Below are 26,538 nucleotides of genomic sequence, written 5' to 3'. Positions count from 1 at the left end.
GCATAGCACCAGGGTCACAGATGATCCCCCCCCCCCCCCCCCTCCAAGTTTCATAAACACCTCAGTGTGTAAATGGCAGCAGACCAGAGCAGGCGCAGGACCCGCCTTAGATTTTTGCGCTTGCTTGTAGGTTTGAGGCTACCTCAGATACCTTGGTAATGGCCTGATGAGGAAGCGGCAGGGCAATGAAAAGCCAGCAGGTCTTGATCCCTGTCCCTGGATGGGGTGGGGGGCCGCTGTTATAAGGCAGTGGGTACATTTACTTTAGCACATTAGCTACATTCTCTTATGTATAAACAGCTGCAGCTGTAAAGTGGTCCAGTTTCTTCCGCATAAATAATGAATGTAATCAGGCAGGCTTTGGACGGGAGCTTTACACAGCGATCTGCTTCATTATGAGGCCGAGCACAGCAGCCGGACTTCACCTTCAGTGCAGCTGCCAAATATCTCTGAAATCCGCTCCTGGCCGCCCCTGGTCTCTCGGGACCCGTACGTCACCGTTAATAATTAGGGCATTAATGTTTCCGACAATACCGTACTATCTTGTTCGGTATTAGTATCCTGAGGAGCGTTTGTTTATCGCGGTGTAAAGGGCTTCACAGACCAAACGCGGCGTGTACAGCGCATGCCGCGTTTGGTCTGTGAAGCCCTTAAGGGACCGGTCCGCTGTCTCCTAACGCGTGACAGTGCGGTGTGATGCCCGCGAGGACACCCGCGCCCGCCGTAAATCTTAACGATGAACGCGTGGCGCCTTTATTATTCATGCGCGTCACCGACTAAAGCGACTAAAGTCATTTAATTCGCGCTGCCCCAGGAAAGGTGGGACACCGCCCGCCCCCCACACACGGGTCAGCCATGCCCCCCCCGCGCGATCGTTTCCATGGCTACAGAAAACCAGCGTTAAGCCAATGAGCTGCATGTAGCGGGGCTCAGTCCACCAGCCATTTTGCACGGAGTGGCACAGGAGGGCGATCCTGCCAACCTGACTGCGGGCGAAGCCAAGCGGGCAGGAGCGCGACAACGTAACACGCCTGTCTGTTTACGCCGCTGAGCTGTCCGTGCGGCGGCATGTAGGATGCAGGGAAATGTGAGCCCGCCGCCGCTGCGCTGCGCTGCGCTTTCCTTCGGACGGAGCCCGTTTTGCTGCAATGCTCTGTCGACCGCTGTCCAACTCTGCTGAAGAGCGACTGACCCGAAAGGAGGGTGCTGCCTGGCGCTGACATTGCTCATGGGCGACCCCACTTTATCTGGACCGTTTCCACAAACGCGGGAGCAGGTGTATGGTTTCCGCGGCGCTGCGCACCGCCTATAACGACCCCACATCTGCGTGGACCTCGTGGACCTTTAATCCCGGCGCCTCAGCTCCAGCTTCCTCTCCGCGGATCGGACCGAACGCCTGTGAGTTTCCCCCCCACCCTGGATGCCTCCGTGTTCGGTTATAGGTAAGCTGCGGCGGCATTGCGGTGAATGCGGATAGCGGCGGCCGCCTTTCCGGTCCCCCCCCCCACCACCACCACCACCACTCCTCCTCGGCGATGCGGAGACTCGTGGCGCTGAGTGGGACCGCATGCATGTAGGTGACCGCGGCGGTGTCACCGGAATGCGGTCAGTGTGAAACAAGCGGGCAGGCAGTCAGGCTTGGGAAGGGGGGGAAGGTTCATAAATGATACGGCACGGAACAGACAACTGACACATTTGCTTAGTACAGTATTTTATTGATGTGACACAGTTTATTTTAACAAAGGCGCCGCTTGTATTAATGATGGCAGAGGAACAGAGCTCCGGCTACCTGCCTCGGATTTAATCACATCCTTCGGTGCTTTTTTTTTTTTTTTAAAAAAAAAACCTTTAAATCAATTATTTATAGTAAAGATGGGGCGGGGTCTACTTGATGGGTTGCGGAGAAATAAAAGCTCTTTTGGTCCACAGACACAATGTAACCTTTTAATGGAAATGCAGTCTACAGACGACAGCTGAGCAGGGGGAATTAATTTGGTTTGCCGGTAGCCTGTTGAAAATAACCCCTAAGGGCGGCACTTTCCACTACGGCAACATTGTTTCACAATAAGCCAATTTGTAGGTACATCCGTCAAGTGCCATTATGACATCAAATTCCATTATGTGGGAAACAGCTTGGCAGTCTTAGTTACTATGTTTCTCTAAACATCTCCTTTTTGCCAAAGAATATAAATAATGATTTTTCGCCGTTTGTAGGCCTAGCAAAAGTTTTAGCAGCCTGGTTTTCCAGTAAATATTTGTGTTTTTGAGTAGGTTTTCTTCCTTTTTCCATGCCGTTATTCACACATTGTGATATGAGGCGGCTTGCCACCATTACCCGTCAGACGCATTTAACACTTTTTCATTTTACATACGTTGTCCAAAACAGATATCAATACTTTTTTATTATTTGGACATAGTGGTCTGATTTTTCAGACAAATATACACGCACGTTTTGTGTGCATTTCCTCATTTAATGAAGATCGTTCCTATCAGCTTTAACAGCTTCGGGGAAATGCTGTGACTTCATTTAGGGGGAAAATGCGGACAGAAACATTTTGTAATTAATTATTGTAATTAAACCAGGACCCAGCACCGGCGGGCTTCAGTCTCGATTAAGCACATTAAATGGAGCGATTGTACCCCTTTCTAAAGAGCTTGGCCCGCATCTGGATTCCTCAGATCTTCTGTTTTCGGCGGAAAAATGCATCCCAGTTGCATCGATTATGAAATAATCACTTCATATCTTGTATTAATCCTGCTAATATACTATAACCCCAAGCTAACAGTCGCTACATTGTGAGTTTGATAAGCGTGTTAGCGAATCGAGTCCCAGTGCCCGGTGAGTTTCACTACTGCTTAGGGAATAATGGGCTACTTTGCATTTCATTATGCTGGTTATGTTACTGCATGACCAGTTTACTTATAACGTGACGTGTTTTCCTTCATCTTCGTTATTGTGCCATATATCAAACAACAAACCAGTCTTATTTGTTTTCTTGCAAATTCTTCACAGAAGAAGAATACATTATTTTTTACATTAAGGGCTGTAAGGACACAGAGGACAGCGCTAAGGTCCCGAATGCGGCGCCTTGCCCGAGCTGCATGCCAATTCTATTGCCTTACTCTTATTAATATTATTTCGTTATTTGTTGGGTAGTTGCTGTATTTAGCATGTTTTCAATCTTGTCATCATCCACACATATTCATTTTCAATTCTCTGCCTTCAGAATAGCTTCAGTGTTACGTTAAGTGTTAATAGTTAAGTGTTACGCCACCTGCTGACTGTTTTAATGCTGACGGCGACGGGTCTGCATTGCCTATTTTGAAAGGTCTCCGGCGGTGCTTGGTTTTTGTGTCCTGGCCGGCAGGGCGAGGACCACACCCAGCTGCGTCCCCTATGGCGCCCGGGTGACCCTGCACGTGAAATCGAGCGCGTCTTCATCCTTGAGCTCTCGGCTCCGGCCACGATGCCACCGGCCACCGAAGGAGTTTTAAAAAGTTTGCAGAGTCGCCTTGGAATCTCAGGGGTGTTCTTGACATCATGTGTCTGTGTAGGATGGGCCCGCGTGTGTAAACAGAGGCACAGCGTTGCTCGGACAGGAGCGTGACCGTCCGCAGCTGCTGTGGTTGCTGCACGGTCACTGACTGTCCCGCCGTCATGGTTCACAGTAGATCCACATTGGGCCAACATGGGTCCGGGACCTGTATGCTCAAGCCAAGCCATGAAGGGACCGGGTTGCTCTGGTTGCTCTGCACTCCTGTTCAGGGGGCATGTAACCCGATGATCCATGGAGGGTGGCATTCCCTTTCACCTATCCTCGAGGATACAGAGGCGCGGACAGATGCCGCACTGGGGGCACAAAATTTAGAAGGGGGGCTTCTGATTGGGCGACTTTTTTTTTTTTTTTTTACACCTTCTTAAAATAAAGATGTATGATAGGACAGGGGTCACAGGGCACTCTGACCTGGCTGAGGGGGGCCCTTGAAGTCATTTGGTTGCACCTGCCGCCCAGCAACACCCCCCTCCTCTACCCCCCACCCTGGCTTATCTTGGCTTCCATTTTAGGGAGAGTCAGGCGTTCCCAGTCCATAAGTGCCGAGGACGTCACCATCCCTTCGGGGATGGCCCACGGACCAAGTCACTGGATAACCGGCAAAGACGAGACTTGTCAATCTGTAACGTCAATGCAAATCCTCCTCCGTCCTTCTCCAAGGGGGCGGGGGGGGGGGAGGGGAGGTGAAAGGCTGAGAGAGAGAGAGAGAGAGAGAGGGTAGAGAAGCGACTCAAAGGAGTCAGATTAAAGTCATTGGGGTCTAATAGCAACGATTGACGTGTGGTGAGTGACACATATACACATCCAGCCATCTTCAGAGTCGTCATCGCCATGGTGAGTCCTGCACCATGAGTCATTGCAGAGTGACTGGGTAACTGGGTTGTGACTGGATTAGTAGCTGGTACAGACTGGGTAAATCTGTAACGAGCGTGCAGGCGGTGTGTCGGAGAATGCGACCAAATAGCCACCAGCGAGTCGCACTGAGAGGACTGAGGTGGAAAGACGCCTCCGTTTTTGTGTCGCGGAAGTTCTGGCCATCGTGGTGCCCATACATCTGGGCTTATTGAGGCAGAGAGCATAGGTACATCCTGCTTTGAAGGGTGTCTGCTGCTTGAGACGAGGAGGTCTTCAGTTCTGGAGGCACAGAGGTGAGTCTGTTGGGGTCGGAGTGTGCACTGCCTCCGTGGCCCCAGGGAGGAGAAGCCAAGGCTCTTTCATCAGCCTGGTGGCTCTTGATCCCCCCCCCCCCCCACCTTGCGTGTGGAGGCTCCCACAGCCCGTTCATTGGGCTCCACCGTCGAGCTTCATCTGCTTTAGAGAGCCGCCAACGCTCTGAAATTGAGAGTGGAGAAGGTAGGCCGCTTTGCATTATGGGTTTTCTGTCCAATAACACAACATGTTTGCTCATGTCTTAAAGATTGGAATGACCTCAGGCCTGTTTCTGAGAATTGCCGATGGGGAGGGCGGGGGTTCATGTAGGATATTAATGGAGGAGGAAAAACAGGGCACTGATGACAGCACTCTTAACTCGCTCTGAACTACAGTGGCGGGGGGGGGGGCGGGGGTGGTCATGCTGGAATGCAGGAAGCCTCTAAGTCTGATTAGGAGTGGAGCTTGCTGAAAACAGTGAGTCCGCTTGACCCCCGGCCCGCCGGTCCGCTCGACCCCCGGACGCTAATCCACAGTATCCGTGTCTGGTTGTGTCCCTTTGTGGGGGGTGGGGGGGGTGACAGACATTCTGGAAGGTTGGGGCCTTTCAGCATGGGCATGGTGCTTGTTTTCAACGCCAAAAGCCAAACCACCCAACCAAAGTAAGCTTGACTTTGCTGTACAAGCCGCCAGACTTATGCTGTGGTCCTGACCGAGTCTCTGTCTTCATCCACACGGTCTGCTTGTCTGCAGGGAACTACGCACAGACTTCACGGTCCTTTTCAAGAGCAGCTTGTTAAACGTGGGCCATGTTGAGTTTTGGGGGCGACGTTAGAGACTGGTTCCCCCAACAGAGGTGAGACGCTTCGCCTTCCAGCCTGGACATTGAGTGTAAACGTGACTGACTGCCTGTGTCTTCATCTCCTCCAGTAAGTCTGACATCAGTCCATCCCACAGACAGCTGAGATGATTATCTGGACAGTGAAATATAGGGGCCTCCGTGCATCGATCTCTCTTTTTAGGGCCGCATTACACATTTATGTTTGTGTTTATAACCTGCTGCTCTTTTGGGCGATGAAAGTAGGATCATATTCTGGCAGATAACGAATTGGGTGCTGAAACCAATCCAGGATGTCACAGCTGTGTCATGACATCGCACGGGGCTGGGGGGTGGGTGCGCTATTTAAGCACCGTGCTTTGTAATGTGAGGAGACTCAGCCAATGAGCCTGACTTGGTTAATCTCTTGGACTGTTATGGATGGCAGAGGACCGATCGAGCGTGATTAAACGTCCTGGGACAGCTCTCAGCTCCCACACAGCCCTCCTTAGGGTCACCGGTCGTGTGACCTTTCTGAATGCTGGAGTCCGTTGTTCCGGAATCCCAAGTGTTCCGTGTGTTTGGAACATTCCGGCTGGTTTCCATGGAACCTGCTGGGCAACAAGTTTAATCTCGGAGGTTAATGGTCTGGAGTTCTCTGATTGGTGTAAATGCTCTGCTTTGACCTCATTGGATGAAGGGGGGTGCCCTCATCAGTGTGGGGTTAAATATCAGCCTGCTAATTCCCTCGTCCTGTAAATTCCTCTCCAACACAAGTCAACTGTTGTTCTGCAATCCCCTGGAGTCCTGAGGTGGTTGTCCTACACTGATCCCTCTTAGTCGCTCCTGAATTGTGAGCGATTCTATTTAGTTGACGTCGGTTAGCTCGCATTCCTTAAACCGCTCTTCCCATCGGGATGAAGGTGCTCGCCCCACACAGCAGAAAGTGACTCTCGGTAATCATTGGTTACACCACAGAAACACTTTTTAGCTTGTTAGCTCCATGCCGGAACTGGTGGTAGAAATACCCATCGCCAATGACAGGATGGGGGCTGTGAAACGATTTGGGGTGGGGGGCTCCTAATTCTATTTACTACCTTGGCCTCCCCAGGCGGTCTATAGAAAGGCACAGTGTTTGGCGCTGGTGTGCCTGCATGCCTTTGGGGGTGGGGGGTGGGGGGTGGGGGGTGGCTCTCTGGGGGCCAGGGGGACGTCAGTTCTCTGTTTGTCTTTGTGTTGCTGATGCCCAGTTTGGCTCAGGGACACCCCCCCCCATTACTGCACGCACACACGGGGCAGTTTTATTTTAATCGTTTTCTTTGTGTGTCACGCGGTCACTGAGGGCGCAGCGCACGGACATGGAGCCCAGCCTCTGACATTAACCAGTAAGCCCTCAGAAATCATTCACTGTCCTCCTCAGCTGGGCTTCACACATTCCCTTACTTGTTTAAACCTCCTGCTCTGCTCATAGGCCGTCTGTCTTTGTGAGTATCCGGGCAGGACGGGCGTCCGCAATGTGCGGCGCGCGGAGCGGGCTACCATTGGCATCGAAGCATTAGCCGTACGGTCACAGTACGTACCTCCCTTCCCGATGCATGATTAAATAAACTTTCATAAATTAGTGAGACGAATGGTGCTTATAATTGCTGCCTCAGTGCATTGCTGCCAGTCTGAAAACATTCCTCAATGACCTTATGAAAACATGTGGTGACCTCTGTGAATCTTTAAAAACCTCCCCCAGCTCCAGCCAGTATCTGAGGTGGGAGACTCAGTCCTCCAGTGTGGCAAGAGGGGGCAGGCCTCTCGAATATTCGCCCACATCCTTGGCGGAATTCTGTGTCGCTGCCCTGCCTACTTGCCACACCCCCTTCACCTTGCCCTGATTCCCACAGCCTTCACACGGCGGTGAGGACAGTGTGCAGTGGTTGATGGGAAATCGCAGGCAAAACCAGGCACACCTACAGCGACCCTTACAGCAATTGCCCTGTGGGCTCCCGTGTCTGGGAGACTCCTGCTCACGGTGGAAGCAGGGAACGTCCGTGTCGGCACAAGGGCATCAGCGTTTGGGTAAACATAGCCAGTTTTGGGTTTAAATCCTACCATCATAGCGGAAGTTCTCTCCCAGCTTGACCTCAGCAAAATAGAGTATTTCTGTTATTTATTTGATGGGGGGGGGTGGATTAGTTATCTAATGGCAAAATACTAAAATATCCAGTGTCGGGCGTGTGTGATGGTGATCGGGACTCAGGAAGGATGGCATGACCCGTCTCTGCCTGGAATTGTCTGCTGTGCACATCCCTCAAACATGAGGCTTTTAGAGGCCTTCTCTAGATGCTTTTGTCGCTGCTCCTGCCCCCATGAGCTTAAGGCCCCGTGTGTCGCTCCCGCCAGACCTCGCATCACTTTTCACATCCCTGTTTCGTTAGGATTTCACAAATCTGCGCAGACGCTTTTCTTCCCCACGTGCCTGCATGGTCTCGCTCAACCACAGTTAAGGTTCCCCATTTAAAAATGACAAACTGCAGAGGGGCTTTGCTTGACTCAAACATATATCTTATTTTACCTATAAATACAACCCCATTTCTGCCGTGCTCAGATTAGCCCCTGGAGGGTGTGTCTATGACCAGTATGCGCCCCCCCCCCCCCCCCCCGCTGTCTGCGTTGCTGATGAGTGCCTCTTTGTGCTGGAATGTGGGCGGAGTGTGATGTGTGGAGGCAGGAAATTAGCTAAGTGAGTAGGATGGCTGGACCGGAACTGTCCCCACCCCCCACTGGTCCCTGTCCTTACACCTCGGCATGGGGCGCTGACGTCGCATGCCATGCTGTTGTTCCTCATTCCTGGGGGGAGCGACTTAGAGGATGCAGACAGCACCCTTTACTGCATCATGTGTCTTGTTTGATGATGTACGGCCTGGCTTGGATTGGGTCTGGGAGCGTTTGGTCAGGTCTAGAAGCCACCTGATCACACTTGATTGACATCCAAGGATTCTGAGTGGCATCTGGTGATGCCCGAGTGGGGTTTCATGGCATTATGTATTATTTGGTGGTGCTGGGCGACGTCTGATGACGTCTCAGTGATGCTTGATGGGGTTTTTGTATGGGCATAAATTACGGGGGGGATAACCGGCTAATATAACCCCCCCCCCCCAGTAATCATATCTCCCCCTAAATGGGTGGAGACCCCAACCCACCCTCCCCCCAATGTTCAAACCAAAGTTACGCACTTGGGTTTTTGATTGAACCAGAAGTGCATTTGACCTCTAGGTGCCCATTTTAGGGTAGAGGTCAGCTATGCTGGGGGGCACCTCACTCTGCACCCCCAGCAGTTTGCCTCCTAAGGTTAAACACCCCATTAGCTCCGGCAGCCCCCCCCCCCAGTGAATGGTGCACCATTGACAGCCCGTAAGTAGATACTCGTGGGGGAGATTCCTGCGGGGCGGCAGTGCCGAGAGCCGAACCTGGCTTTTGTGTGTGTGCATGAATGCATGTCAGTGTGAATCTCGGGGTGGGCGGGGCTAATGAAATTCAACACCCCCTTCTGCGATTGGCTATCCGCTTGGTGACCGGTTTACCCCCCAATGCACCACCTTCACCACCTGCTGTTCAGGTGCTTGGGCCCTGCGGACGCCGGTCTGTGATGTCGGTGGTGACCGCAGCTGTGTCTCAGCCAACCTGTCATCAGCGTGTAAGGTTTCAGCCCCGCCCACATTCCTGCACGCGTGTGCCATGCGTGCAGGTGTGCCTCTCCTCCCATTACTCAGGGCGCATATCTGGCTGAGACACTTCGTGTCCTTCCAAAGGTACAGCAGTGGGCCGAACAATCCCAGGGTCCTTCCGGCATGATCTGCCCCCTGCTGGATGCGGAGAGGAGGGCGGGAGGGGAGCAGGCACCCAGATTAATACACCGACTGAAGCTGTCAGTGGCCGCTCAGAGAGTCTGGACTCTGTCTACAATGGCGGGCTTTTAAACAGATGTAAACATCTGGAAAGGTCACTTCCTGTACGTGAACAGCCCTCCTGATCCTTCTGGAAGGTTCTCTGTCTCCCTATCGGGTTTTGCGTGAGGCTGGGTCCGCCTCTCCGGTTCTGGGTGGAGCCGCTGGGTCCTGCGGTGCCGTGCGCTTCAGAGCGGCAGGTTCTACCCCGTGCAGGAACTCTGAGGCAGAACACGTGATGAGCGTGATGCTCTAATTATCCTGTGCGAGTGAGGGGAAAAAAGCCCACTGTGATGCCCCCCCCCTCGGATTCGCAATGTCCATCGGCCGGATTCGCAATGTCCATCGGCCGGATTCGCAATGTCCATCGGCCGGATTCACAATGTCCATCGGCCGGATTCGCGATGTCCATCGGCCAGTTACGTGATGCCCCGCAGGTGGATTCCTGATGCCCCCTGGTTGGATTCAATCTGGGTCACCCTGGTGGAGCAGCTTTTGACCTCGCAGTTCCACCACCTGAAAGATTTGCGTTGTCAGAGGTCACATGACATAGCAGCTGCAAGGTGAGAGGTCAGAAAGCAGGTCGACCTCTTACCTTCCCCGAGGGCACAGCACAGACGGGTGATTCACTCGCGCTGAGCCTTTGATGATATCTGCTGTATAGCCCAGCGCTGCATGTACATGAACGGAAAGGCCTTCAGGTATGAGGCTGTTAATCTGAGCATGTGATGCCATCTTTCCAGACTTTGTGACATGTGACAGGCTGCGGGGCTGCAAACCGCTATAATCCCGGATTAGGAACTCCCCCCCCCCCCCCTGCTCCTCCCCCCGTGAATCACTCCCCCCAGTGGCTGCGTGTGTGTGACTTTTTCCCACTTTAAAGGTCAGATCATGACGGATATCCTATAGGTTGTTATAACCCGACCCCCCCACCGCCCACCCCCCGCTTTAATGTGCCTACATTTTTTCCCACAAAAACATCACATATAAATAGCTTGGCACATATTCAGCAGGAAGAACACATCCTTTTTTGGGTCTGGCCCCAGCGCCTTGGGGGAGCCGGTGCCGGGCTGAGTCAGGTCGCAGGGCAGACACAATGAGGGACCTGCTCTCTTGCAGTGTTACTGCCGGCGACACGGAGGGCAGAGCTGGAGGCAGGTAAGGCCGTGTGCGTACGGGATGTGGGGTAGGTCACATGGGCAGAGCCACCCCTGGCGGGTAACGTCCCCCGTGGGTGACAAGGCGGAGGACACGTTTGGCTCAGCAGAGAGCCGGGATATTTAACGATAAACGTGTTTGTGGCAGCTAGCAGCTGACTAAAGGCTGCCGCAGTTCCACCGTACCTCCGCCGGGCCACGCCGTCCCATCCGTGGCCTTTCCTCCGCTCCGCCACGCTCAGGAGACCGTCTGGTCCCCCCACCGATGGAGTCCCCGCTCTTCACGCCAGCGACCCTGTGGGAAAACGTGTTATGCTACCGCTAATTATCCTCGGCGAGGATGTTTTATCGCTATGAGAAATTGTGCTTGTTTATTTCCGGCGTTTAATTTTCATATTGTGAAAGACAAGAGCCTCCCATCACGGAGCTCCCCCGCATTTCTGCGGAACGTTCTAGCCTTTTAATCCTGATGAAACTGTGGTCTCCCAAGGGGCGTGTGCTGCAGTAGTGGGTGGGGCCAGGGCTTGGCCACCACGGTTACAGCCCAGCGGAACGGTTCCGAATGCAGCAGCGGCAGCTCGTCAGAAGACTGCTGTGAGTATCCAGAACCTCAGCTTTGATTATCCATCCAACTTCCCATCACTTATCCTGGTCGGGGTCTCAGGGGGCCCCCGCAGGGCTGAGTTGTCCTTCCTCCCCCATCTTATAGGGAGGCAAAAGGAGGGGGGAAGGTGGGGGAGGCAAGAAGAAGCAAGGGGAGAGCGTGGGGTGGGGGGGGGCAAAAAGAGGCAAGGAGAAAGGCCACCGTTCTAGGGCACTCGGGCTGGGCTGGGTGGGGGTATACGCTCTGATGCGGGGGGCGTCTTAACCTTCAAACGCTGGTGACGTCCCCCCCCCCAAGTCCCTTAATATGAGTGGGTATGCAATACAAGTTAATTTAGATTTGTTTTTAATTTGCCTGATGTCGTCAGGAGGAAGTTGCCGGGGATGAGAGGGGTCGCAGTTATCGGGGAAGCACGACCCCCCCCTCCGCCTTTTTTAGGTGGTGAAAGGGAGTGTCTGTCACCCCACCAGCCTGTGGGAGGGCGCACGCGACACCCTACATCACATCTCATCACTCTCCTGATATCCGGTATTAACAGCAGGGCACCAGACGCCTGCAGCCAATCAGGCTGATCAATCCCGACCCACGCTGCCGTTTAGGCAGGATGACGGCATCGATCCTCCGGGTCTGTCCGGTGATCAATCACTTGGACAGAAAGAGCTTTGCGGTTCCAAATAAATCACTCCCCCGGGGGCCATGCTGACTAGAATGAAGTACAGAGGAGAGGGGGCTGGCGCGGCCATACGGAGTGGGGGGAGTGGCCGCTGGGAGGGGGGGGAGCCTGGTTCTGTCTGGGTCACCAGTAGTGACTGGTGAGGGACGTCGCCGGAGGTGTCTGAGGAAGCTTTTGGCCGTCCAGGGTTTGGCCGGTACTCCGGGCTGCTGGGGGCTTTATCGCCGTCCCATAAGGGATTTAGTTTCTGTCCTGGACAAAAACAGCCCGAGACGTCATTGTGCTACCTGGCCGCCGCTGGTGAGGGACGAGATGGACCCCGTGGTGCCCTGCCCCTGGCATCAGGTATCAGCACCGCCAAGGGCCGGTCCCACCGAGCCTCCGGATCCGTGTTGCAGCTGGTCCCGCTTCCGTGTGTCAGAGGCAGTTCTGGGAACATACCGATCTCCGGATCGGATTCGGGCCGAGGAGAATGCCACTGCCCTCCAGGGGGCACTCAGCGGGGTGGAAAAAGCACCCCGTCCCCCTGCCCACAGCGGTGCTGCTTACTGCGCTTTCTGCCCTTGCGAAATCAATGCTGCTACGTGCCGTCCTCAGCCACACTTTGCGGGGAGGCGGTTTCCAGTTAGCTTGATGGTTGGAAGCTTTCGCTGCGGTGGCCGACTGCCTCATAGTGCGGTTCTTTGTCCAGCTCGATAAGCACGAGCAATTTAGTGATGCTGCGTCTGTGTCCCCCCTCTCCGCGTCTGTGTCCCCTCACTGCGTCTGTGTCCCCTCGTTGTGTCTGTGTCTCATTGCTGTGTGTGTCCCCCCTCACCATGTCTGTGTCCCCCCTCGCTGTGTCTGTGTCCCCCCTCGCTGTGTCTGTGTCCCCCCTCACTGCGTCTGTGTCCCCTCGTTGTGTCTGTGTCTCATTGCTGTATGTGTCCCCTCCTCACCTCATCTGTGTCCCCCCTCGGCGCGTTTGTGTCCCCCTTCACTGTGTCTGTGTCCCCATTGCTGCATTTGTGTTCCCCCGCCATGTCTGGGTCCCATCGCTCGATCTGTGTCTCATTGCTGTGTGTGTCCCCCCTCACCGTGTCTGTGTCCCCCCTCGCTGTGTCTGTGTCCCCCCCTTACTGAGTCCTGCAGATGTCCTCTTCTTCTCTTATCTTGACATTTTATGAGTCCAAAATAACTTAAAATGTCTGCAGGTGTATAAAGTCACAAATAGCTGTTGTAACCTTGAGGAAAGGGAATTCATATCCCAAGAAGCACTCAAGTGATTGCTTTGTACTCTAGCGGGGATGTGGCTGCTGTGTCCGTAAGTAAGGAGTAACACGTTGAGGCTGACAGCCGGTAGCGAGGGCAGTATGCTGGGTGTCGTGTGGCTTTAGTAAGGGGTCCTGGCAGAGCTGAAGGCTCCATGCATCAGGGCAGCTGTGCCAAACCACTTAGCATCACTCTCCTACCTGGGGTGTCTGTGTCCTCGTGGTGCCGGTCACATAGGTCAGCCTCTTCCTAATGAGGACAGGGCCCCCGCCCCCTCCCTGCGGCCCCAGCAGAATATATAAATAAGGCTTTTTTGGCAGTGTACTGGCGCGACTCCCATTTGCATTTTTCCAATTATTTCCCTGTCTGGAGGCGGCTGCCGTTCATCTTTAAGATACCCTTCAACACAGTGCCCCCCCTCCACGGGGCCCTGCCTGCTCCAGCCACAACTTTTAATGCTGGAAAAGGGAGCAGGCAATATTGTGGGCAGGCCTGCGGGGTCCTGCCTCCTCTAGCCACAACCTTTATTGCTGGAAAAGGCCACGGGCAGTATTGCAGGCAGGTGTGCGGGGTCCTGCCTCCTCTAGCCACAACTTTTAATGCTGGAAAAGGGCATGGGCAATATTGCGGGCAGGGCTGCGGGGTCCTGCCTCCTCTAGCCACAACTTCTATTGCTAGAAAAAGGAGCGGGTAGTATTGCGGGCAGGCCTGCGGGGTCATGTCTGCTCCAACCATGGCTTTTAATGCTGGAAAAGGGAGCGGGCAGTATCAGGGGCAGCTCTGTGGGGTCCTGGCACAGCTCGCTCCTCATGCCCTGAGCCAGTGCTCTGCAGCTGTGTGCAGCTCCCCAGGTTATGCATGTGCAGTTTTGGGGTAAATTGCTGGTTCCCTTCTGTCCCAACTGGGTCTCAGGAGCCCAAATGGCAGTTTTCTGGGTCCTTGAACCCATCACCCTCTAAGCCGTCACTTTTAGCCCAGTAGCAAGAGGTCTACTGTGCGTTTTCATATCTCACAGTAATTCATGGTAACACTTCTGCTGGTCTGCCTATAAGCTGTATAAAAGCCATAGCAGCGGTGGCTGACGTGTTACATTTCCTGTGCTTTTTCACTCCTGATTCATTGTTTTCAGTGGAAGCACCTTTGCAGTCAGCCAGACTTGAACCTCTTACACTCCACCGCGGATTCCGAAACTCATCCAAAGCGGGAAAAGTAAAAATAGCCACGAGATAATTAGAGGCGGAATTGTGTCAGGATAATCGGAATAGGAAAAGTGCCTGTAGGGCCATCTTTCGGTCTAGCTGATAGATTTCCTGTCCCTGCCAATGTGAGTCAGGCCTGTTTCAGGTGAGCCGTTAGCTCTTGGTCAGCTTGTACGTGCTGGCCGTTTCTGAGAAGGCTGTGTGGCATGTACATTAGAGCTGTGAAAATTCCTGGGGGTGTGTACAAACTCTCCTGATGATTCCCATGAGCCACCTCAGACCCCTCCCTCCCGAGTCTGCCTACAGTTTGATGCCAAGACCACAAAATACTCTGCAGCCACTCCAGGCCTCCAACTTACGCAGTCCATAGAGGTTCTGCTCCAGTCAGTGCTGTGGGGGTTTAGTCATGGTGCATCTGTACAGCTTCTCTGATGTTACGACCTCAGCACTGTTCCTGTAGCTCCTGTTTCTATCTGATACTTGTTCCTGTAGCTCATGTTCCTCACTGTTACCTGTTCCTGTAGCTCCGGTTCCTCTCCGTTACCTGTTCCTATAGCTCCTGTTCCTGTATCTCACTGTTTGCCTGTTCCTGGATTGCAGTTACCTGTTCCCGTAGCTCCTGTTCCGGTATCACAGTAACCTGTTCCTGTAGCTCCTATTTCTCTCTGTTCCCTGTTCCTGAAGCTCCTGTTCCTATATCCCTCTGTTACCTGTTCCCGTAGCTCCTGTTCCTGTATCACATTGTTACCTGTTGCTGTAGCTCCTGCTCCTAAATCTGTTACCTGTTTCTGTAGTTCCTGTTACTGTATCTCACTGTAATCTGGCCCTGTATCCCACTGTTACCTCTTCCTGAAGCTCCTGTTTCCATATCTCTCTGTTATCTGTTTCTGGATTGTCAATGGAAGCTCAGCCCAGCAGCTCTTGGCCACCTGACAGCAGCATGATTGTGATTGGAAGTGCTATCACTCATACTTACTCACACGTTGCTTTAGACAAAAGCGTCTGCTACATAAATGTAAATGTTATGTTGGCAGAGTGATGAAGGCACTGCAGACTGGAAGTACAGTCAGGCCCCCCAAGGGTGTGGAAATGCCCCAGGCCCCTCCCCCTGCCAAGCGCGTTAACCTGCTGCCCTGTGTTTCTCTTTGCAGGATAAAGAGTGAGAGACTGTGCTACAGAGAGAGCTTCAGCATGAACACAGGTACGCATCTCTGTGGCAACAGGTCCCCCGCTCGCATCAACTTGTGTCCCACGTGCGGCCAAAGTGCATCGATGGAGGGGTAGCACCCGGGGAGGGGCGGGGAACCTTCTTCAAAGAACAGGGCTCAGGTCACCATCATGTACACCCCTCCACACACACCATGGCACGCTGCCTCCTGCACGCGGCAGCCCCCTCCCCTCGCCCTCACCCCTCTGCTCACGGGTGACCCTCGCACCTGCCTGTGTGCTTCCTGGCATTGGCTGGGGTCACTAGTGCCCAGCTGGCTCTCCCCGACCCCAACAGAGCCCCCTGAGGGATAGCATGCTGACTGAGGCCTTGCATGCACCTCCCAATGCCCCCTCTCTTGTACATGAAGTTCTCCTAGGGATGGACAAACAGATTTGTTTTGAAGATACCATCTGTTTCACCTTGAGAGAAAGCCGTGCATGTTCACTGGTGCTCCAGACAACCTCAGACATCAGCTCCAGCTGGCCTCCTGAATACTAGGTCCAGATTTTTAACACTAACCAGTTTTGAGCACCAGCACATGCACTGGTAACATGCTTGTGTGTGTGTGCGTGTGTGTGTGTGTTTGTGGATTAGGTTTATATTAATTTGTGGGGACCAAAATGCCAAAAGTCTCATATTTTGTTTGGTTACATATGGTTAAGGTTAGGGCTGGGTAGGGGTTAAGGTCGTCATGTTGTGATTAGAGTTTTCCCCATAGGGAATGAATGGAGAGTCCCCACAAAGATATAATTACAAACCTGTGTGTCTGTGTGTGTGGTGGGTGGTTGGATTACAGAAACAGCATTGAGTTGTGTGTGTCACTCACCAGGGACCTGGGGGAGTGTGTATTTCAAAACAGGTATGTACTTACGTCTGCATGTTTGTGCTTGTGTGTGATTGTGTTGGCGTGTTTCCGGGGGCAGCTGTGTGCGAGAGTGCGTTTAGTGACTCAGCTGGAACTGTGTGTTCGGTGTGTTGTGTGTTCAGTCACCCCACTGTAACTGTGCATGTGCTTCTACCTCCTGGCCACTGGGGGCGTGCTTCTGCATGACGCTGCCATCCAGATAGTGGAGGACGAGCGCGAAAGAGCACCGCCGTGTGCCTCACGCTCGCGCCCGTGAAGAGGGTCCAGAGCTCCCCGAATCTGCACGCAGGTACTCACCCCGCTGCCCCGCCCACGTCCTGCTGATGTACGCTGCCCTGGCTCCACCCCTAGGGACTGCTTGCTATATGGCTGCCGGCCGCTTCCCCCTGTCTGTTCCAGCTGGCCCCCCCTCTAACCAGCCCCACTCTGACCATCTAACCACCACCATGGCCTCCTGCCTGCTGTCAGACGCCCCTAACCTCCACCTCGACTGAGGCCCCCTTCTTCTACACTCCTCCTGCTCCTTCTCCTGGCTGCACTCTGGTGTTTATCTTTCCACATCCCTCCTCAGTGCAGGGGGGCGACCCAGACCTCACTGGACCTCAGCCGGAGCCTGTCCCGCATGCAGCCATGGCCACCGCTGGCTCTCTCAAGGCCGTTTTTTGGGGTCTTAGCCTCCGCTTGCAGCCTACAGATGCAGTTTCACCTGAGCTTTCTGGATACCGGAGGTGGACGCTGGTATCTCTCCTCGCAGCTCGGCCGCCCCGTGGCTCTATTACCCCGCAAGGCTTTAAAGCTTTTGCGTGCTTTAATAGAAGTCCAGGGCTTTGCTGTAGATGAAAGACCTGCATCTGTTGCTGTGGAGAGACATTAGCCTGAAGTGCGTCGTCCCTCTTAGTATGGAAACAGCACCTCATCACATCTCTCCCATGTGAAAACAGAGGAACCTCGTCCGATTCCCCTCCCCCCTGCATGCACCGACCCCACGTCCTGCTTCATGGACATGTTCTCCTCCAGATGCTCGCAAGCACGGCTACCAAACTGCTCGCTGACCTTATAGGTTCCCTTAAACATGCTGCTCCATGGCTGCGTGGGTCCCCGCCCCCCCTCCCAGTAAAGCCGGCTAATCTGACCCCCAGGCCCTCCTCTCATTGGCTGCCTCCCTCTTCCTTCTTCCTCCGTTTTCTCATCTACCCCCCATCCCTAGATCTCCCTTTCCATACCACATTCACCATCCCCACCATGACGATGAAGGTTACTCTCACACCTCTGTTCTCAGGTCTGCTGTAGAGCCTGCAGACCTTGCCGCCCCCCCGCCGGCTGCTGATGACTTTCCCCCGGTGTTTATCTGACGTTCGTTGTCAATTTTTTTTTCCAGGTAGTGAATCTCAGTCGTCAGAATCAGGTAACGGCACCACGTATCTCTTAAATAGGGTGCATGGCCCAGCATGGCGGGGGTGTGGTTTCAGGACACCTGCTGCAGCAGAGGATCATGGGAAGGCTGGAGGGTTCCTCTGCCAGCGCTGTGGGCGGGGTCACCTCCCTCATTCTCCTGTCGCATCCCCTCACTCCCCCAGATGCCTGGAGGTCACGTAGCGTCACCGACGGACTGGGGAATGGGGACGCCGGCGCACCAGGGTCCTCGCTGGCGGCCAAGGGCTTCCGGAGCGTGCGGCCCAACCTGCAGGAGAAGAAGTCGCCGCCCACCCCGGTAACGTCAGATATTCACACACCTGCTCGTTCCTGAGTAGCAGCCTTGCGACTGAGAGCAGCCATCTGAGAGCAGCCATCATGTGATCAGTCGCCCCTGGTGGATCCTAACGTGTTTCCATCTTACTGTCTTCCTCCATTCTGCACCATATTTTTCCATTTTTGGGGTAAACCTGGAGCAGTTAAATTAAGAGCTCTTGTACACAGTAGGCAGCTGGGGTGCGGCCCCCACCTCCCCCGGCCCCCATAGAGCAGAATCCATCACTGTCACACTGCAGCTGAAAAGTCCGAGCAAAAACAGGCTACCGGTCTCCCCTTCCAAGCCCAGAAATGGGCCAAAGCAAACCCAGTGCTTATTTCCCAGCAGGATAATCTGGAGGCTAATCAAAAACTGGCTGGTCTCTGTCGCGGACAGGAATGTGTGTCTCTTTGTCTCTTTGTGTGTTTATTTTAATTCAGTGGAATGATTGGAACCGTTTGGCTTCAGAATAAATGTTGATGTGAGCGTCAGTGTCTGGAATGCATTGTGGAATCGCGGAGTGGCACAGTCCGGGGATAAAGACCTCTAAATATTTCCTTTTCAGGCTTTCTGGGATTAAGCCGAAGCCCGCGACGTTCCGACTCTCACCTGAAAGCTCATTCGTGTTAAAATATCCGTGTTTTGTTTTGCATTAAAGGAAAACGCCTGTAAGGTGCGGCCTGTAATGTTATCGTGAATGTTGTCGTGTCTACCCCCACCCCCACTGGCTTTTCGCCGGGTGAAAAGGTCCCACTGCCACCCCCCAGGAGGGAGAGCTACCACTCGGCCCCGGCAGGCCCTAACCCCCCCTCTTACAGCCACCTCCACTCCCTGATGGAGGTGGGGGTCGCCTCCTTTGCCCTGAGTGACAGGGTGCTCGTTCAGACAGATGCACTCCTCCGAGGCACCGGCCCACCCCAAGCTGACGGCATCCAGGTTTGGGAATGTGGAGTGCCAGCCTTCCCCCAGCCCCCACTAAACTGCTGAGGGTCACAGGCACTGCCCAGCCCCCCCTCCCTCTAGAAACTTCCAAGTTTCCCAACGTGTATTTATTCATTTATATGTACCAATGAGCACTCCCCTGGTGGATCACATGGTAAATGCCACTGCCCCAGAATAATGCCCCCCCCCCACTGCAGTATGGATTTGCCCCCATCCTCTTTTCCCCAGTATAATCCCATGAATTGGCTATGGTGAAATGGATTGTGTATGTAACCATAAGTTAGGAAACTTGTACCTCCAAGCCAAAGCAGACCCCCGCCCCTCCCCATTCGCTGAAGGCCCACCCCTCAGCATCACTTCCTGTTCGGCATCCTCCGTGTCACTCATTCTCTATCTCTCTCTCTAACTCCCAGCCCAGGGCCCCGCCTGCCATGTGCTCCCCCGCCCCCCCCCAACCCCTGGCCCCCTCCCCGTTTGAGCGTGCCACCTCGCCGCTCACGGCGTCGGCCCTCAGTCACTACTCGTCCTCGTCTGGGGGCGGGTTGGAAGAGCTGCAGGTCGACTCCCCCCCCGGCACGGCCACACCCTCCCCAACACTGTGTCAGATGTCCGCTGTCGCTGAAGGCGTCGCCCTAACTTCCACCGCTGCCTTCGCCACCAATGTAACTATCCCCAAACCCGCCCCCCAGAAAACCCCCGTCCTCAGACACTAACTGCCAGCAGCTCCGTCTTGGTCCATCCTGCCAACAGCCAACACTAATGTCCCACCCCGGGTCTTGCTTGTGTAACGTATGGACCTCACACATATCTGACACTAATACCTCTGCCTCACAGAGGCTCTAGAACAACTTTAGAACTTGTATACTGTGTTTAGGATGTTAGAATGCATACTCTAGAACAGTGTTTCCCTCCCAGCTCCCAGCCAATCAGGAACACCGAATACCTGGTACAGGTGCGCTGGGAGCTGAGAGGAAGCAAAAACGTGGACTGTCCTGGATTCCCCGAGGACTGGGTTGGGAAACACTGTTGTAGAATGTGTACTTTAGAATTTAGGATGTGTACTTTAGAATTTAGGATGTGTGTTAGAGAGAATTTAGGGTGCATGTATTAGGATTTAGGATGTGTTAATAATACTCCTGGCCAGTAAAAACTGTAATAATTTGTATAATTATGTAACATATCAAAAATTAGAATGAGTGATTTTTAGGGAATGCAGTGTTTGCAGTGCGATAATCCTTTTCTGCACTCAGTCTTGCTGTACAGGTCACGCTGAGTTTGATAAGACTCCTGTGCCCATTCGGCCCTGAAGAGTTTACCCTGTGTTAGAGTGTTACATGAATGCCACGTTTTGGTGGGGTTACTGCAAACCTAACATGCCCCCCCCCCCACAGCCTGTGTGTGGTTCTGCCCCCCTCACTAACGAATCTGACTGCCAGGACGCCTTCCTCCACGCTGTGAGTCATTATTCAAACCGGCATATCCCATGTTCCTGCACCCCCACCCCCCCCCCAGGGCGGCATGATGGCAGTGAACGGGAGCACCTGCCATGCCCAGGGTTCCTTCTCCTCTCCCCCAGCGTACCCCCCACCCCCGGTGTCAGTGAGCCCCTCCTACGGACCCCTTCCAACAGGCCGGAACACAGGTTAGTGAGACCATCCCATAATTACCCATCTGTTCATTTCTGTTTAGTTAATCAGCCTTGGCATCCAGCTTTTACTGGAAGATGGCTTCCCTGTCTTAGCACGTGGTGTATTACAGCAAAAGCACAGAGCACCATGTGACCGTGTGACTGCCCCCCTTAACCCATTTACCTCCTTACACCCCCCCTCCCCCCCCCCAGAATCCCCCTTCCTCAGGGAGTCCCACACCTCTCGCATCACCGTGCCCATTGCCCGCTTTGAGGAGGAGGAGCGGAGGGTGTCCGTCATTAAGGCTCCTCACTACGAGGGCATCGGACCTGTGGACGAGTCCGGCATCCCCATCGCCATCAGGACGGTGAGGGCGGAGCCTGCAGAGGGCTGCCGTAGGCTGGCACATCAGTCTGACTCTGCTCGACAGCTGTGATTGGCCTATGGGACTGCCATTGGCAGTAACATCAGCTCTGATTAGGCAATAGAACTGCGCATGGCAGGAAAATCAGCTGTGATTGGATAGCTGGATTCATAAAGGCTGGTTGACAGCACAAAGGAGCATAAACTGCCATGTGACCCCTCATTGTATCATGCTCATTATATCCCTCTTCATCAGGTGCACATTTACATTTATTGTAATGTTTATATTATAGTCTATATGAACCTGCTAGGGGGAGGGGGGTGGGGGGGCACTCGAAATCCATATTCCCAAGCGCCTGCTTCATTCAGCCCTGGGGGGCCTGGAGCTGCTGAGGTCAGCCAGTCAGCAGGCGGCCGTGGACCAGCCTGCGATGTATTGATTGTTCCGACAGTCGCACTCTCGCTCGCCTGCTCTCTCTCTCTCTCTTTCACCTTCCAGTGTGTTCCTCCTCACAAAGCGTCCCTCCTGCCCGCCTCCTCCTCTCTCTCTCTCTCTCTCTCTCTCTCTCTCTCTCTATCCTGAGAGCTGAGTGCCGGCTGACCGCCTGGCCAGGTACAGCTCGCAATGCCCGTCTGCCGACATTAACCGCCTTCTCTGCCCCAGACTGTGGACCGGCCCAAGGATTGGTACAAGACCATGTTCAAACAGATCCACATGGTCCACAAAGCAGGTGAGGCCTCGGCTCTGTGCAGCTGCCACCGTGCTCAGTCCTTTGGGGTGTTCAAATGCCGTCGGCATGACCATTAGGGCAGGCCGGTACCTCCTGAAGCTCCTTTATTGCTGTTTTTGTCTTGGTTTCTGCCTCAAAGCCGCTTCGTGGCCAGAATCTTTCTCTAAGGGGAGTCGGCAGCAGCCGTGTTTAGGGGGGGATTCATTAACTGTACTGTCTGGTCGCCCTTTATTCCCCTCTTGTGCATCGCTAGGCTGGTTCTTGGTTAGCAGCCTTTACCGGGCAGTTAGCATCCGCTCAGTCAGCAGGGGTTGGGGCTCCCCCCTTTGTGCCCCCCCCCCCGCCCTGCTCCTCCCGTCTTCCTCTTTGTTAAACCCGCATCGTGGCTCAAATGGCCGCTTACAGCCCGGAGGGCCTCGGCGCCGCGGAGCCGGTCTTCACGCATGGCTCCTCGCAGGAGTCCCCATCTGCTCCTTAAAGCTGCTGCGACTCCTCTGAGCCAAGGCTGGTTAGGGAGGATCTGTGCGGTGAGGCGAGGCGAGGCGAGGCGGGCCGTGGGCATGCCGGGGAGGGCCCGGGGTGGGGAGCTGTGGGGCGGGGGGGGGTAATCCATAATGTTGTTTTGTGAAATACAGGATGTGGCTGTCAGCGTTTGCAGCCCTTCCTGCGCATTGATGCTGACACAGATGCTGACTCGCGCTTGCACATGCAGGGCGGGCTGGCCACTTGCACACACTCATGGCACATGCAGGGCTGGCTGGCCACTTGAATGCTCATGTGCTTTAGTGTTGCGCGCACTCTCCGCACTCGGCTCCACTCTGACCTTATTGGCCCCTTTTATGTGGGGTGGGGCTCACTCTTATCCAGCGGAATTATCTCTCATTGGTTCCCCCCAGCCTAGTTTAGTGCTGACCTTAGATACCAGGATCACACCCTGAGCCCACCCCTCAGTGCTGTTTGGGGCGATGGTCAGTGCCAACCTGTTCACTGTGGGTTTCACCAGAGTTAGTGTGCAGTGTCTGCTGTAGGCCTCGGGGGGGGGGGGGGGGGGGGGGGCGCTCGGTGCTGGAGGGGTGACCCGACAGCGCTGTCTCTGGAGGACAGGACGTGTGGCCAGTGGCCTAAGGGAGACCCCCCCCCCGACGCCTTAATTTGACGCATTTGTTTCTTCACGTTGCAGATGACGATTACGTAGATGCATACAGTGCCACCTACGGAGCGATGAGCACGGGTAAGACAGGCTGGACGCCCGTATCCTGATTGGCTATGACACTTTTACCAGGAACACTGGGGGTTATAAAACACAGCACAGCGTGTGGCTTCCTCTGATTGGTGCAGGCGCCTCCCATGTGACCTTGACCAGCGCATTGCCATTCTGCTGTGGTCCCCAGGGCCTGTGGTTATGCAGATTCCTCCCGCTCTCTCAAAGATGTTGATGGCCCCAATAATATTATATTCTGGGAAAAAATGCACCCCGTCTGCTCAATCACACACACAAGGGCCGGGGGCCCCTGATTAGATGAGGGGCCGTGGGGGGGGGCTGCTCGTCACATTAATGCCCTGGTGACCCCACCAGCGGTGTGTCCATGCTGGTATAACAGCAGGCACCTGGTATAGCCCATCTGCTCAGCCTGACATGAGTGAGCATGACGGTGATGTGCTGGAGTGACTCAGGGAGGAGGCGCACAGAGAAGGAGCACAGAGGAGGCCCACAGAGGAGGCCTCCTTAGGCTGAGTTCCTATCTCCTTCCGTCACAGATGGTCCCCCCGGCCTTCTCCAAGCCCACCCGCCCCCCCGGACACACACCTACCGGCCGCTGTCTAGGAACACCTCTGATGGCCCTGGGGTCCTTGGCGACCCCCCAGACTCCAGCCTGTCGCCGTCGCCGCTCCCCCCCCCACCCCCGCCCATGCCATCCCTGGTCCAGCTGAGACCCCGAGAGAGGGAGCGGGATTTGCCCGACACGTAAGCGCTGGTGCCTCCTGCTGGACCACTCTAATGATCTAAAAATTACTGTCACGTAACTCAGTGTTTCCCAACCCGTTCCTCGGGGACCCCCAGCCAGTCCACGTTTTTGCTCCCTCCCAGTTTCCAGCCAATCAAGACTTGCGACCTGGGAGAGAACAAAAAAATGGACTGTGGGGATCCATGAGCACTGGGTTGGGAAGCACTGACTCAAATGACTCTGGTGGAGATGTTAGATATACAGCTAGGAGGGTTTATGTTCACATTTTATGTGTAAAATTGTCATAGTGCAATATAGAAAACTATATTGAGTAGTACATGCTGCAAATGAAAGTATGATGTGAATAGCCACTATTCACACAGGCGTGCATTAATGCTGCAGTAGGCATCATGCAGTAGGCATCATGTAGCCAGGCTTCACTGACCCCATCTACCTGTGTCTGGGTTTGGTTTCCTGGCCAGAACTTCTGTGAGGTTTTATTTGTACCCACTGGTAATTTTCGTCACTTTTTCTCCAAAACCAGGAATGAATGGGGACCCCCGGACCGAAAAGTGGACACCCGGAAGTATCGGGCGGAGCCCAGGAGCATCTTTGAGTACGAGCCTGGGAGGTCTTCCATCCTGGAGCAGGAGAGGCCGGTGAGCACACTGCTCTGCCATATCCATTGCCTAGGGGGCGCTGTGTCGCATTTTCAGTCTCCCGGACTCCCAAATAAACCCTCTCACAGAAGTATGCCCCACCCGTTCCTTTGTCAAGCCATACCTCCTCAACTAAACCCATTTAACTAGCTAAATAAGGGGTGGAGTTTATTTGACTGCCTCTCGGGTATATTTAAGGTCCTGCATGTAATCTTCCCGTAATCTGGAACATTCCGGAAATGTCACGTGAGCCGCAGAGCAGATGCAGTGAGCACATCATGGGGATCAGGGTCGCTATGGCCTGAAAAGATTAGCGAGCCCCAGTCTGATGACGGGAAGCTCTCTGTCCTCCAAGCTGTGCTCACGCCATGCATCCCGGTTAGCCTTTAGCCGTAACCGCCGTCATGCATCCCGGTTAGCCTTTAGCCGTAACCGCCGCCATGCATCCCGGTTAGCCTTTAGCCGTAACCGCCGTCATGCATCCCGGTTAGCCTTTAGCCGTAACCGCCGTCATGCATCCCGGTTAGCCCTTAGCCGTAACCGCCGCCATGCATCCCGGTTAGCCCTTAGCCGTAACCACAGTCATGCATCCCGGTTAGCCTTTAGCCGTAACCGCCACCATGCATCCCGGTTAGCCTTTAGCCGTAACCGCCGTCATGCATCCCGGTTAGCCTTTAGCCGTAACCGCCGCCATGCATCCCGGTTAGCCCTTAGCCGTAACCACAGCCATGCATCCCGGTTAGCCTTTAGCCGTAACCGCCGCCATGCATCCCGGTTAGCCCTTAGCCGTAACTGCCGCCATGCATCCCGGTTAGCCCTTAGCCGTAACCACAGTCATGCATCCCGGTTAGCCTTTAGCCGTAACCGCCACCATGCATCCCGGTTAGCCTTTAGCCGTAACCACCGCCATGCATCTCGGTTAGCCCTTAGCCGTAACCACAGCCATGAATCCCGGTTAGCCCTTAGCCGTAACCACAGCCATGCATCCCGGTTAGCCCTTAGCCGTAACCACAGCCATGCATCCCAGTTAGCCCTTAGCCGTAACCACCGGCATGCATCTCTGTTAGCCCTTAGCCGTAACCACCGCCATGCATCCCGGTTAGCCCTTAGCCGTAACCGCCGCCATGCATCTCGGTTAGCCCTTAGCCGTAACCACAGCCATGCATCCCAGTTAGCCCTTAGCCGTAACCACCGGCATGCATCTCTGTTAGCCCTTAGCCGTAACCGCCGGCATGCATCTCTGTTAGCCCTTAGCCGTAACCACCAGCATGCATCTCTGTTAGCCCTTAGCCGTAACCGCCGCCATGCATCCCGGTTAGCCCTTAGCCGTGACCGCCGCCATGCATCCCGGTTAGCCCTTAGCCGTAACCACAGCCATGCATCCCGGTTAGCCCTTAGCCGTAACCGCCGCCATGCATCTGGGTTAGCCCTTAGCCATAACTGCTGCCATCCCAGTTAGCCCTTAGCCGTAACCGCCGCCATGTGTCCCAGTTAGCCTTTAGTTGTAAATGCAATTAGGAGCTACACTGCTTTCTCACGGCCAGTTTGGTTTATAGTTGCATGTCCAGAATGGAGCAAAAGGCCGCCACAGCCTCCGTGTGATTTTTCTATCCTGCTTCTTGACATAAATCAAATAAGGGGCTCAGTTGGCTGAGAGTGGCCGAAGCAGTCGCCAGCACACTCACAGGCACCGAAAATTATTATTTGAGCTACAGAGGCCCAATTCTGGGGGGATCAGTGCAGTTTTCGCGTGAAGTAGCCTCTGGGTTCAGCAGCATCTGTTGACCAGTACAGTCATACAGAATAGAGTATTATCCTAGTTATTCACATTAGTCTGGTAGCTTATGTTAAGCCGGCAGCTTGTGTTACTTTAGTAGCTTATATTGGTGTGGCAGCTTACGTTAGGCCAGTGGTTTACATTAACCTGGCCACTTATGTTAGCCTGGTAGCTTTCTTTAACATGGTAGCCTCACTTTAGCCTGATAGCGTATGTTAGCCTGGTGGCTTACATGAGAATGGTAGCTCACTTTAGCCTGATAGCGTATGTTAACCTGGTGGCTTACATTAGCATGACAGCTCATTTTAGCCTAACAGCATATGTTAGCCTGGTGGCTTACATGAGAATG

The 26,538-nt window shown here is 54.2% G+C and overlaps 1 protein-coding gene across 1 annotated transcript in view; it reads left to right on the top strand.

Annotated features, from left to right (window-relative positions):
- The first annotated feature begins 4,231 nt into the window (after positions 1–4,231).
- The window catches only part of sorbs2a (sorbin and SH3 domain containing 2a), a 37,575-nt gene continuing 15,268 nt past the window's right edge, over positions 4,232–26,538 (top strand). The window contains exons 1-14 of the mRNA XM_072707751.1: positions 4,232–4,388; positions 5,457–5,559; positions 15,491–15,540; positions 16,379–16,408; positions 16,614–16,703; positions 17,793–17,819; positions 17,992–18,125; positions 19,499–19,747; positions 20,598–20,727; positions 20,926–21,080; positions 21,741–21,807; positions 22,988–23,038; positions 23,566–23,773; positions 24,298–24,412. Of these exons, the coding sequence (XP_072563852.1) occupies positions 5,513–5,559; positions 15,491–15,540; positions 16,379–16,408; positions 16,614–16,703; positions 17,793–17,819; positions 17,992–18,125; positions 19,499–19,747; positions 20,598–20,727; positions 20,926–21,080; positions 21,741–21,807; positions 22,988–23,038; positions 23,566–23,773; positions 24,298–24,412 (1,353 nt within the window). The 5' untranslated portion in view covers positions 4,232–4,388; positions 5,457–5,512. The remainder of the gene's footprint in view (positions 4,389–5,456; positions 5,560–15,490; positions 15,541–16,378; positions 16,409–16,613; positions 16,704–17,792; positions 17,820–17,991; positions 18,126–19,498; positions 19,748–20,597; positions 20,728–20,925; positions 21,081–21,740; positions 21,808–22,987; positions 23,039–23,565; positions 23,774–24,297; positions 24,413–26,538) is intronic.

This window comes from Paramormyrops kingsleyae, chromosome 25 (assembly GCF_048594095.1).
Source record: "Paramormyrops kingsleyae isolate MSU_618 chromosome 25, PKINGS_0.4, whole genome shotgun sequence".
NCBI classification, from domain to species: domain Eukaryota; kingdom Metazoa; phylum Chordata; class Actinopteri; order Osteoglossiformes; family Mormyridae; genus Paramormyrops; species Paramormyrops kingsleyae.
This window is presented reverse-complemented; position numbering and strand designations above follow the sequence as displayed.